This window comes from Ophidiomyces ophidiicola (assembly GCF_022830035.1).
Source record: "Ophidiomyces ophidiicola strain CBS 122913 chromosome Unknown scaffold_71, whole genome shotgun sequence".
NCBI classification, from domain to species: domain Eukaryota; kingdom Fungi; phylum Ascomycota; class Eurotiomycetes; order Onygenales; family Onygenaceae; genus Ophidiomyces; species Ophidiomyces ophidiicola.
In genome coordinates, this window is record NW_026054711.1 from 9968 (window position 1) to 21636 (window position 11669).

The following is an 11669-nucleotide window of genomic DNA, read 5'->3' on the forward strand; positions in this document are numbered from 1 at the left end:
TGTGAACCAGTTTACAAAGATGTCTCACTTTGTTTCAGTCAGAAAAGAGCTGACATCTGAACAACTTACTGAATTGATTATGTGTGAGCTAGTTAGGTTGCATGGACTTCTCTTAAGCATAGTCTCTGACTGTGAGTTAATATTTACAAGTGAGTTCTGGAGAGATCTGTTATATCTTCTCAAAGTTGATAGAAGAATGAGCACAGCATTTCATTCTCAAATAGATGATCAGACTGAAAGACTGAATAGTACTCTTGAACAGTACTTACAAAGCTTCATCAATTATGAACAAGATGACTGAGTTGAAAAATTGTCTCATGCAGAGTTTGCTTACAACAACTCTAGACAATTCTCAACAGAGAAGAGTTTCTTTGAGCTTTTGACAGCAAGTCATTCACAGATGGATTTTCTGGAAGCAGAAATATTAGCATCAGTCACAACTGAGCTCCATAAACTGACAGATCAGTTGAAAGAGTTGCATAAGACAGCTCAGAAGAGTCTTATGAAGACACAAGTCTATTAAAAGAGCTACTATGATAAGAAACATACTGTGATATCATTTTATGAAGATGATCAGATGTGATTAGATCTTCATAACATTAGAACAGCACATTCTAGCAAGAAGTTGGATGTTCTTCAGCACAGATCATGCTGAATTGTGGAAAAATTGGGGCCCCAAATCTATCAATTGAAACTATCATCAGAGCTGAGAGTACACAATGTGTTTCATGTATCTCTTCTAATCAAACACAAGAAATGGAAGAGAGTGAATAGTCAATCACATCACTCAATTCATGAGACATTCTCTGTGAAGCAAGAGTATCAGATACAGAAGATTGTTGACTTCTGTAAGAATGGTTAAGTGATTGAATACCTTGTGTGATGGCAGAGATATGAAAAAAGAACTTGAGAGTCTTCAAAGAATGTGAGACATCTAGATAAGAAGCTGTTTGAGTTTCATAGAAAACATTCAAATAAGTTCAGTCTACATCATATTCTGAGAATGTGCACTTAGAGAGGTCTTGTTAGATTCATAAAGACATTTACAAAGCAGTTAGAGATTGATTCATGAAGCAGAAGAGTAGTGGCCTGAGTAGTGAATCAATTTAGAAGAAAACTCAGTCTGTAAAAGCAATTACAACTGTCAAGAAGTAGTTCATGAAGCAGAAGTAGTAAATTTACTCTAAGATAAAAGAAAGAACTAGACTATTAATGACCAAAGCCCACAAGAGAAAGAGGAAACTAGACTATTAGTGATTAAAGCTCACAGTAACAAAAGAAAGAAAACAAGAAGACAACTCTAAGAATTGAAAGAATAAGTTTTGTGTGTCTGATAGACACAGTTATTACATCTGTCTCTATCAAGAGAACTTGCAACACACTGTCTCAATGGAGAATTTGAGTTACTTCAGCATGCTGTACATGACTGCTGAGAATAATTGTCTGTCATGATGATCAGAACTTCTTTTCAGAGCTGAGCTCTATCTCTTAGCTGAATAGAATCTGTTGGATTAGTAAGAGTTGTGAACTGAAGAGAGGGAAAAGCAAGAAGTTGTCTCTCATGACCAAATGAATTCTGATCTGAGATTAAGAGTGGAAGATGGCTCATAGTAACTGATGTTCTGGCTGGCAAGTTAACAGCTGGGGCAGAGACCAGAGGAGCAGAAGCAGAAGCAGAAGCAGACACAGTAGACAGAGAAGAAGTTGATGAGACTGACTTCTAGAGAAAGAAAAGCATTAGCTGAAACTCTCAACATCACTTTGTAAATGAGTTTATGAAGCAGAAACTGTTTTATAAGTCATGTTATGAAGCAACTCAACATATCTTGGATGCATCAGAGACAGAATCAATGCTTGAGAATGAATGCAGCATAGAAAAGAGCACAGACTGAGAATGAGAATGCAGTAGAAATGAATCAGACTAAGAAAAATGAAGTGGTGCATTATCAACAAGAATTTCAGATTTGAAAGATGAGTGGTCACCCTCTTTCAAGATCTGATCAACTGAGATAATGGAGCTAGTAGTCAAAAAAGAATTGTTACTAGACACAGTAGACACCATTGAGTGTTTCTGCCAAGCTCAAATATTAGCACTCTGAATATGCCATCAGCCATGCACACAGAAAAGAGAATTATGAAATGAGGAAACACTTCATAAAGAATATTTCAGATTTCATAAAGATAATTATGAAGCATTAAAAGAAGAAGAAATGGAAAGATATCACTTACATCATCATAATCAGAATCAGACTGACTGAACTGTGACATCTGAGAAGAGATCTCAAAGTCTTCAGAGACATAACTCTCTGTTGCATAAATGAAAACTGACAGCAATGATGCCTCTTCACTTTAATTTTCTTGAGAAATGACAGTGATTGAGAACTCTGTTTCAGATGGAGCAGAAGATTCTGAAGACATCTCTTACATTATCTCTGAAGAGAGTCTTGAACAACAACTGATTGAAATTTTATTCTCAAACTTGTTGAGCCATTGTTGCTCATGTTTTGACATCTTAATTTAAACAGAAGAGAGACACAGCAAATTATCTCTCTGCATAATGTGTTAGCACTGAGAAAAGCCTTTACAAAGCCTCTCAAGATTTGTAATCATCAAGAAGAGAATGCTTGTCTAGAACTCTTACTCAAATAAAAAAAAATGTTGTTGAAAAAGAAAAAGAAAGAGAGAGAGAGAGGTGATTAAGAAAGAGATATTTATATTTAAGAGATTGCTGAGTATCACTAGATGAATTATAAGAAATGACAGTCACTACAGCAACTACATTACAATCACAGAGAAACTGTCACTCTTGCTGTGATCTTACTGTCACATCTACATTCAGAAACTGAGATTGAATTAAGACTCTGTGCTGTGGTCTTCTTACATTCATCACACCAAAAAGAGATTTTGTACAAAATTGTTACAATCACAGTGGAGCTGTCACTCTCACTGTGATCTTGATCACATCAATGTCTTGGAAATCAAGACTTGTGAAGAGGAGAAAATCTATAAGACTCTGTGCTGTGATCTTCTTACATTCATTTCATCATCTAAAAGAGATTCATAAAATCTTTTTGATGTTTAGATGATCATGCTTCATGGCATCTGAAATTTATAAATCTCATGACTGATCACATGATCACACTAGCAAAGCTGAACACACAAAATCTGCCACAGATGCTTCTTTATGAAGATTAGTGGCAACATATCTAGAGACTCTAGATACTGTTGTAGCAATACAAGTTACCTCTCTCTCTTTCATGCTTAGATCCCTTCATAACCACTTCTCACTCTACCTAACCTCATTTACAAAGGCTGTAAGCCATTGCCATGTTACCTGCAACCACCCAATCCTCACAGAAAATCAACAAGCCTAGTATAATTATTCTAACTATAAAAGAGCAATTTTAACCACCACTAGCTGATGAATGCAGAAATCAGTGACTGAAAGAGTCTATGTCTCTGAAATAAATAAGAAAGAGAGAAGAGTTGTTTTGTTTAAGTTGTGATTGAATTTATCTTTGCTGACCCCAACTGGCAAATGATTTTGACTTTTCAGAACTGAGAATCAGGGCTGGAGAAAATTGATAGAGTATCAGAGAGATAGAGAATTGATTAGAGAATTAGAGATATTAAATTAATTCTGAAGAGATCTTGTTTTGACTGAGTTGTGATTGAATTTATCTTTGCTGACCCCAACTGACAAATGGTTTTGACTTTTTGAAAGTGAAAATCAGGGCTGGAGAAAATCAATAGAATATCAGAAAGATAGAGAATTGATCAGAGAATCAGAAATATCAAACTAAATTTAAAAAGATCTTGTTTTGGCTGAGTTGCAATTGAATTTGCTGTTAATGATCTCAACTGACAATTGATTTTGACTTTTTGGAGGTGGATATCAGAGCTGGAGAAAATTGATAGAATATCAGAAAGATAGAGAATTGATCAGAAAATCAGAGATATTTAACTGAATTTAGAAGATCTTGTTTTGACTGAGTTGTGATGAAATTTCTATATTCTGCCAGAATTTTGACTGTGTTCTGCAGTTGTACCACTTTAATGTGATATAATAGAGTTTGATGAAATAATTATGTAAGTTTAGACTTCAATTCAGCTTTGATATTGCTGATTAAGACTTAGTGAGCCAGAAACATGAAAACTTTTCACTGTGGGAGACTGATGGAGAGCCACCAAAACTGAGTGAATTTTTAATCAATTTAAGAACACAAGTATTTTTCTCTTGAATATAGATTCTTTGACACAAATGCAATCAATTTCCAACATTTCAGAGCTGTAGTGAACATGATTGTGTTGTGATGATCAGATAAAGCATCAGAGTAGTTAAAACTGATGATTCAATCTTTAATGTGAGATTTTCCACTCACCACAGTGAATTGCTGGGTGAAAATGAAGAGAATAATTAAGTGAAACAAGAGCTTTCCAATGAATATATTTTCATTAAATTTGACTTAGAATTGATGGTGTTTCATATCAAGTGCTCAATTTTGCAACTTGTTTTTCAGTTCTAATATCCACTTTCAAAAAGTCAAAACTTCTAAATTCTTCAGATATTAAGTTTAGAAAACAGTACAAATCAGTTTATTTTATTTTTTAAAAAAATTCAATGATAAGTTTGAATCTCATTTTAAAATACTGATAAAAGTCTTATTTTCTTCTCAGTTCTAAAATGTTTAAGTTTCAGATTTCTTTTAAAAAATTTTCAAATTCTGAAATATCTCTAATTCTTTTTTCAAATTTTATATGTAAAATGTATTTTTACACCAAAATATGATAAGATAGAAAGTTGTTACAATAAAGTGAAAATGCATGTATTAGACTTATTACAGAGATCTCTATAGAAAGATTAGAGAACAGTATAAGTCAGTTTGTTTCATTTCTCTCTCAAAATTTTGTGATAAGTTTCAATTCTCTTTCAGAATACTGATAAAAGTTCCATTCTCTTCTCCATTTGGAATGTCTAAGAGACTAAGTTTCAAATATTTTTCAGAGAATTTCCAGACTCTGAAATAACTTTAATTTTTTTTGAAACTTTATTTTGAAATTGTATTTTTACAACAAAGTATGACAAAATAGAAAAATTGTCAATGCATGTATACATTTATATGTGATTTTGATATTAAAAATAGTATAAAATAAGATTTTATTCCAAGTTTCTATAAATTTTAAATCTCAGTCTCTAATTGAATAGTTTTAATTTTTCCTCAACATGCTATTAGAATTTTTAAGCACATAACTAATAGAGTTTGCAAGAGTCTATTCTAGTTTACAGAGAGATCTTCTGAATTAGTCAGAGCAATTGTAAGTAGTCTGTAAAAGTGGACTCTGACATGTGAGCAAGTTCAATCAAATTCTTGTCTGCCATCTGATTGGCTCTGTTATTAACTTATTTATGATAAAAAAATCCATCACATTAAGTGATGCAAGTCAATCTGAGGAACCAGACCCCAGAGTAAAGAGTCTAAAGATATCTTTGATGTTGGAAAAAACTTATGGAAAGAAGAACAGGCAATATTGTTTAATTGAAACAAGACAGGTGATACTATTTAGAAAATAAGTAGAATGGAAAGAACAAAAGTAGTTGGACTGAAGTAGTGTTAAAAGGTATAGTGCGTTCCATCAGATGGCTACCTTTGCTGGCAGGGGGGTAATGGGGATTTAGCCATGTACATATACAGTACAAGTCCTGCGTACTAGGGGTGCGCGCTTAAAGAGAGCGCTCAATAGTCTTCTGCATATGCACAAATAGAAGCATGCATAGATACATTCAAAACATTGCCATTCGAGTGTTAGTATTTATATCCAAAAATTCAACACATATTTCTTAGATGGCTTTGCTGAAAATAGGAATAAAAATCAAAGGGGGGCTTCACATTCATATCCTTTAGCTTCTTTATAGAGGCTTCCAGGAGGCGGCGAAGAATGTTTATGTTGACAATGCTGTTATCCTTATTGTTGTTTTTCGAAGCCACTATGTTCAGAAGACAAGAAATGCTCTGCCAAACAATTAGATTAGATCTTGTGGTGAATTATACAAGCACAGATAAAAATGAATGAAGTCATACCAAACACAAGCCATAATACCCCCGAACATACCCATCACATAGCTCAATAGATCTGGAAAATCGCTTCACACATTCATCGAGAACCTTTATATCAGTATCTGTTGGCGCTAGCAACGTTGAGACGTATAATAGCTCGCCTATCCTCGCATGGAGCTAAAGCCGAGTGGTTAGAAAAAGAAGGGCTAGTAACGGCAAGAAGTACCATACATTCCATGCGTTCGGAGAGATGATAATCGCCTCCTCAAGGCAAAAAACAGCTTGTGATGTCATTCCTTGACCTTGGTAAAGATCCGAAAGCTCACACCAGGCTTCTGCATCAGTAGGGAATGCGTCCAAAAACCTGACAAGAGCCTCAATTGCATCCGCTGGCCGGGATATCGATCGCAGTAGAGCGGCTCGTCGTTTCAGAATTGACTAGCAAGGAGAAATCAACATTATGCTCATAACCGCGCGCTTTCAAAGCAATACTAACCACATTCACAGAATTGTCCTTTAAAAGTGTATTGTAGTTTTCTAGTATTTTTTTTAGATCTTCCTCCGTTTTCGCAAGAGCCTCATCATAGAGCGCTTGTAACCCTATTACACGTTCATTTGCGCTCCCAAACCGAGTAGAAATTCGGTTGAGACAGTCCAAAGCCGACAAGTCATCTCCAGTCACAAGGCAAGCAACGAAAAGATTCTCGAAGTTCAACCAAAGTTCAGGCGTCTCAGGCTTCTTAAGAAGAGTAATGGAAAACTGGGATAGTGAGGAATCATGAATGAAGGTAGGAGTTTGCTGGGACAGTGAAAGAAACTCATGTTGAGTGGATGCTTTTAATATCATTTGGGAGGAAATCATATCTGACCCTCAACAAATGGCATCAAGGGCTTCTAGCACCGTGAAAAATTAGACCCGACATGACAGTGAGGCCGCCTTGTACATACATTTGAAGGGTACTCCGTATGGACGGTGGTTCTACCGGCGGTTGAATATTATTTCGGCAGGGAAAAGAAAGATAGTGGTATGGAATTGGCAGGCTATACTCTGTGTTCCATAGAGTTACTCAAAACAGCATCAGCATGGACTCCGTTTGCCTCGGTTTCTCGGACGTTCCCTTCAAGATGGAGTTGGGACGTTTTACTTCCAAGGAGCTTAACTAACTAGTTAGTTAACGTTAGTTAGTTAGTTGGTTAATACAGTAAACCTTCAGGCCACCTAAGCTAACTTTATTTTAAGAACACTCTTCTAGCAGTTTGGCAAGTGAGTCTTTGTCCATTCCCGGGAGTAACTACTCTTTGCTGTATTTGGTCCCTAATATTTTTGTGTTTTACTTTGTCTTGCCTGATCAAGCATTCTCAATTTTTGGATGAAGAAGCGATTCGAAATAGATAAAAATTTAAACATCCAATTACGGACTTATCAACGAGATAACTTCAGCTTATGAGCTAGCTCACTCTACCTCACAAATAAGCCACTCCCAAAAAGAATCGAATATACGTTTTCTACATTATGGTCAGTGTTTGTCTCTAACTTGGAAGTATACTGGCTGGTTCTAAGAGCATCTTCCTTGTAGGTACAAACTCCACAACAACGTAAAGCGAACGAGAAATACGCAAAATATGAAGAAGCTAAGCGTGGAAAGTTGGAGCGTGTCGCCAAGTCTAAGGTAACACCAAAGGCTCCCGTATCTGTAGCCTGGGTTGGTACGTTGAACCATATGGTATCTTGCTCTACTCGAAGCTCTCTAAGGGTTGCTTGTGTTTAGCTGTCCTTGGGTTCGTGGTATGTGGCGGAGTCGTCTTTGAACTACTTCAACTTGCTCCGGAGATCTGGGGATTTGTGTCATCGCTATTCAGTCGATGGACAAGTTGAATACTTTTCACGTGGAGTGCGCACACTTGAAGGGAAAATCATACTGTGCCCGGTTTTTCGTTGATTTGGGTTACATAAGTACTCCGTACACCATTAGATATTCTACTTGGCAAGCCCAGGCAGGTAAGTGAAAATATTACTGTACATGTATTTACCTACATACGACCTATTTTATGAGGACTAGAACTTCCCTTTTAAGTTTATATAAGCCCACTGAATAGCAAGTAAATCAGATGAACTTAAGAGTTGTTTCAAATATATAAGTTCCCAAAGAACGGAAGACGAGGCATATGTCTTTATTTCTCCGATGGAGCTGCATAACCATCTTTGCTTTCTTCAGGTTTCTTTGTTAACCTTGATAGATATTTCGTTAGCATGACCAGCATCTACGTTGGTGAGCTTAACTCTCTTTTTCTTCTTCCTCTTTACTAATGCGCCTTCTGGCGGGACGTCGTCTACGACGTGTATTTGCTCGGTGGTCCGCTGCATTTTCAATCGAAATTGCTCAACCTTCTCTATTGCTTTTGCCATCTCGTGCTCTTCAGTTAAGACACTAGGATTGCGGCCTTTGGGTAAAGGGCCATTGACAGACCCGAAATTAATGTCAACCATTGGTTTCCCAGTTTTCGTCCCTGCCTTGAGCGGTGGACAGGATGTTGATTGACCATTCATAACATCTATAGTTTCATCACCAATAATTTCAAACCTCCTTTGGTTGTCGCTGTTGTTTGGGCGTAACTTTGTAGTCCCAGGTATGTTACGCTTGTTAATTGCTAAATCAATTATTGGAATGGAGTCGAGGTCCAAGTCTTCGCTATTGGTTGCGGGTACTGGGGTGGATGAGTTACCCGGACTGTCGATTCCAATATAGAAAGGTTCTTCTTTGTTTTGTTCTCGCCGCTCCGCTCGTCGTTTAGTTATCGCGTCCAAAGTAAGGGTGTCATCTTTTATGTTCTGATAAGACGGCGAGCTAGCGGCTGGGTATGGCGATAAAATTTCCTTGGGAAACGAGTTGTCGCCCACGGGTGGCATCTCGTAGTAAAAGACATTTATCTCCGTCTTAGATAATGAATCCAAGGTGATATCTTGGGACTGCTCAAGCAGAAACGCTAATCTGGGGTTGATAGGTGTATACAACTTCAGATCTTCAGGGACTGGTACCTTTTTTTGAGCACTCATCGCAACGGGATTAAGATCCAAGCCAGAGAAGAGGGTTGGAATCGCGGAAGATAATAACAGAGGTGGTTTCCCAGCAGTTTCTTGCGAAAGTGCTTCGGCAGTCAAGTTGAAAAGCTCTAGGAAACCAGTCGCCCGCTCTTGAATATCAAGGTCGGAATGCAGGGACAGATTCTTCAAAAAATCCAGTATCTTGGTAAGTTGTATCTCAGTTTGTTTGGCGGAGCATTGGTTGTTTCTTGCTAAATGAACAAGCACTTTAGGGATAGCTTGAATGTAAGAAGATATCACCTTTGGGGATAGTTTCACGTTTGCCGGGTAAATTAAAGATGACAGAGATTGTTCTGGGCTAGCGAGATACTCAGAAAACTCCCCGACTATCCAAGAGGCGTATTCTAACACTGGAACTCTGGACTGTGAATTGGCTGGAAACAATATTTCCCGATTATCCATTGATATCAGGGACTCCGCGGCATGCACGGCTTCACTTCTTATACCTTTTACTCGAACGGCGACATTGCGCAGCTCGAAGCCAATTCGAGAAGCGCACCTCTCCAGTCGGTCCTCGGACTCTACCGATGCCACTGTTGAGACCCTGAGCGGCGAGCTGGACGCGGGAACTAACTGCACTAGCTGTACTAGGACGTCGAGATACCACTCAAAATCCAGTATGAACGAATACGTACTCCTTGAGCACATATCTAGGATCCGATTTAAAACCTCCACTTGGTAGTCATTTGGAAGAAAAATAGTATGGCTCTGCTTTTTGTTTACTTGCAATGATTCCGGGATATGTTGATCATAAGCATCTCCTACTGGTTTGGTTTCCATTAGAAAATCTTTTGCCACAACTTCCTCAATGGGTGACTTTTGAAGCTGTGTAATAAGTTGGCCCACAACATATTGCAGGTTATCGGTGGTGATCATTCCAGAGATAAGTTCCAAAGCCTGTAGTCGTATTGAAATATCCTTGTCACCAAGGCAATCCATAATCAGGGTTTGTTGCTGTGAAACTAACATTGGATATGAAAGTATGATTCTGTTGAAGGCGAGGAGGGAAACATATTTTACTTTAGGCTTGTTAGCAAAAGTGGGTTCAATGGTGGAGTGTATTCCATACAATTTGGGTCTCCTTCCAAAAATAACATTCCACTGAGCTTTTCTACACATAAGTGTGCAATGGACTCTCCTTCACTTTCGGAATTTTCAAGGATCCCTCCCTGAATAACTCCATTGATAGATTCATACAGTAGAGACATGGCACAAGTTGTTTTAATGATTAATGTCAAAGGACGGATAAGTTTGTGGACCAGTCGTGGTTCCAAAGGCGTTAAGAATGTAAACTAAGACACTTAGTTCACAATATATCAACTCATGATAATGACTTACAAGTTTAAGAACTTTTATTGCCATCCAGTTGTTCCCGCCATCTACTAGTAAACCAAACAACCTTGGCGCAAGTTGCAGGAAATCCCGCGGTCGTCTCCAGCCAAGTTCACAGACAACATTGATCACAGATGCAGTGACACTATCGTCCTCTTGCTCGTCCATTAAGCGCTCTTGGATCCTTGGCCATGCTAGGTGAAATGCCTCTGGGTAAACGAGAGAGAGTCGATAGAGGTTCACCACTGCCTTTTTACGTACAGACGAATGAGAGTGAGATAGGCGTGGTGTCAAATCTGATAGGAGAGATAAGGCTAACGATGGTGAGATAATGTGAGGGAGAACTAAGAGTGGTAAGGTCATTGTTGGTACAAGCGGAGAGATCATATCCTAGAAGATATTAGGATAATTATATCTAATTCAGTCACGATCACCAACCTTTTTCAACAGGTTTGTAGCTAACATCAAAATTTCTGTGTCTGAATGGAAGCTCTGAGCAGCTCCTAGATATCCTACTCGCTTCTCAAGATATTTTTGAGATGACATCACCTCCAGAACGTGAAATGCTGCCCATGACATATCATATCCGAACATTTCCAGGTATATCAGCTTCAGAAGCGCAGTTGCTTTTTTGTCTTGAAAGGCGTAAGCTATTGAGCATGACAGGGCACAGAAGACTCTAACCCATGTCCTGGGACTTTATTTCTGTTTGACATTCTCTGATGCTGGCATGAATGTATTCGACTTCATTTGCTTTGTGATGCCGCAGACCTCTGATGAGGTCATATAGGGACTTCTCGAACCTATAGATGTTTTGTGTTAAACTTTCAGCCAAATTTAAAGGGAAAGTAACTCACATTGTAAATGATATTATGAAAGGCCAGAGGGTATAGTTATTGCATAGAAATTGGGGGCCTAGTGCTCAAATTGACTGGTTATGGCAGTGTACAAAAAACAAGCAGCCATGATGTCAGCCAGAGGCCTGCCTAGGCTAGGCTAGGCACGGAGTTTAGAAACAAAGAGATCCTCTTAGTATAGTGGCAATGTTGAGTTATTATTATTATTATTATTATTATTATTATTATTATTATTATTATTATTATTATTATTATTATTATTATTATTATTATTATTATTATTATTATTATTATTATTATTATTATTATTATTATTATTAT

General features: G+C 37.6%; 3 protein-coding genes across 3 annotated transcripts; 1 reads left to right on the forward strand and 2 right to left on the reverse strand.

Moving 5' to 3' along the window:
* Positions 1–6111: 6111 nt before the first annotated feature.
* On the reverse strand, positions 6112–6918 carry oca3 (Inositol phosphatase SIW14; the record flags this gene model as incomplete). Its single annotated transcript, XM_049255904.1, has 3 exons — positions 6112–6233; positions 6288–6494; positions 6553–6918. Coding segments are annotated over 3 exons (695 nt in total), but the record flags the coding sequence as incomplete, so codon positions are not given.
* A 651-nt stretch (positions 6919–7569) lies between these two features.
* LOZ57_006890 (uncharacterized protein) lies at positions 7570–7825 on the forward strand (the record flags this gene model as incomplete). The annotated part of the gene is made up of 2 exons (XM_049255905.1): positions 7570–7578; positions 7634–7825. The coding sequence occupies 2 exons, from the start codon at positions 7570–7572 to the stop codon at positions 7823–7825; spliced, it is 201 nt and encodes a 66-aa protein (XP_049105120.1).
* A 443-nt stretch (positions 7826–8268) lies between these two features.
* On the reverse strand, positions 8269–11179 carry APL5 (AP-3 complex subunit delta; the record flags this gene model as incomplete). The annotated part of the gene is made up of 5 exons (XM_049255906.1): positions 8269–10178; positions 10229–10451; positions 10498–10881; positions 10930–11126; positions 11176–11179. The coding sequence occupies 5 exons, from the start codon at positions 11177–11179 to the stop codon at positions 8269–8271; spliced, it is 2718 nt and encodes a 905-aa protein (XP_049105121.1).
* Between the last annotated feature and the right edge of the window lie 490 nt (positions 11180–11669).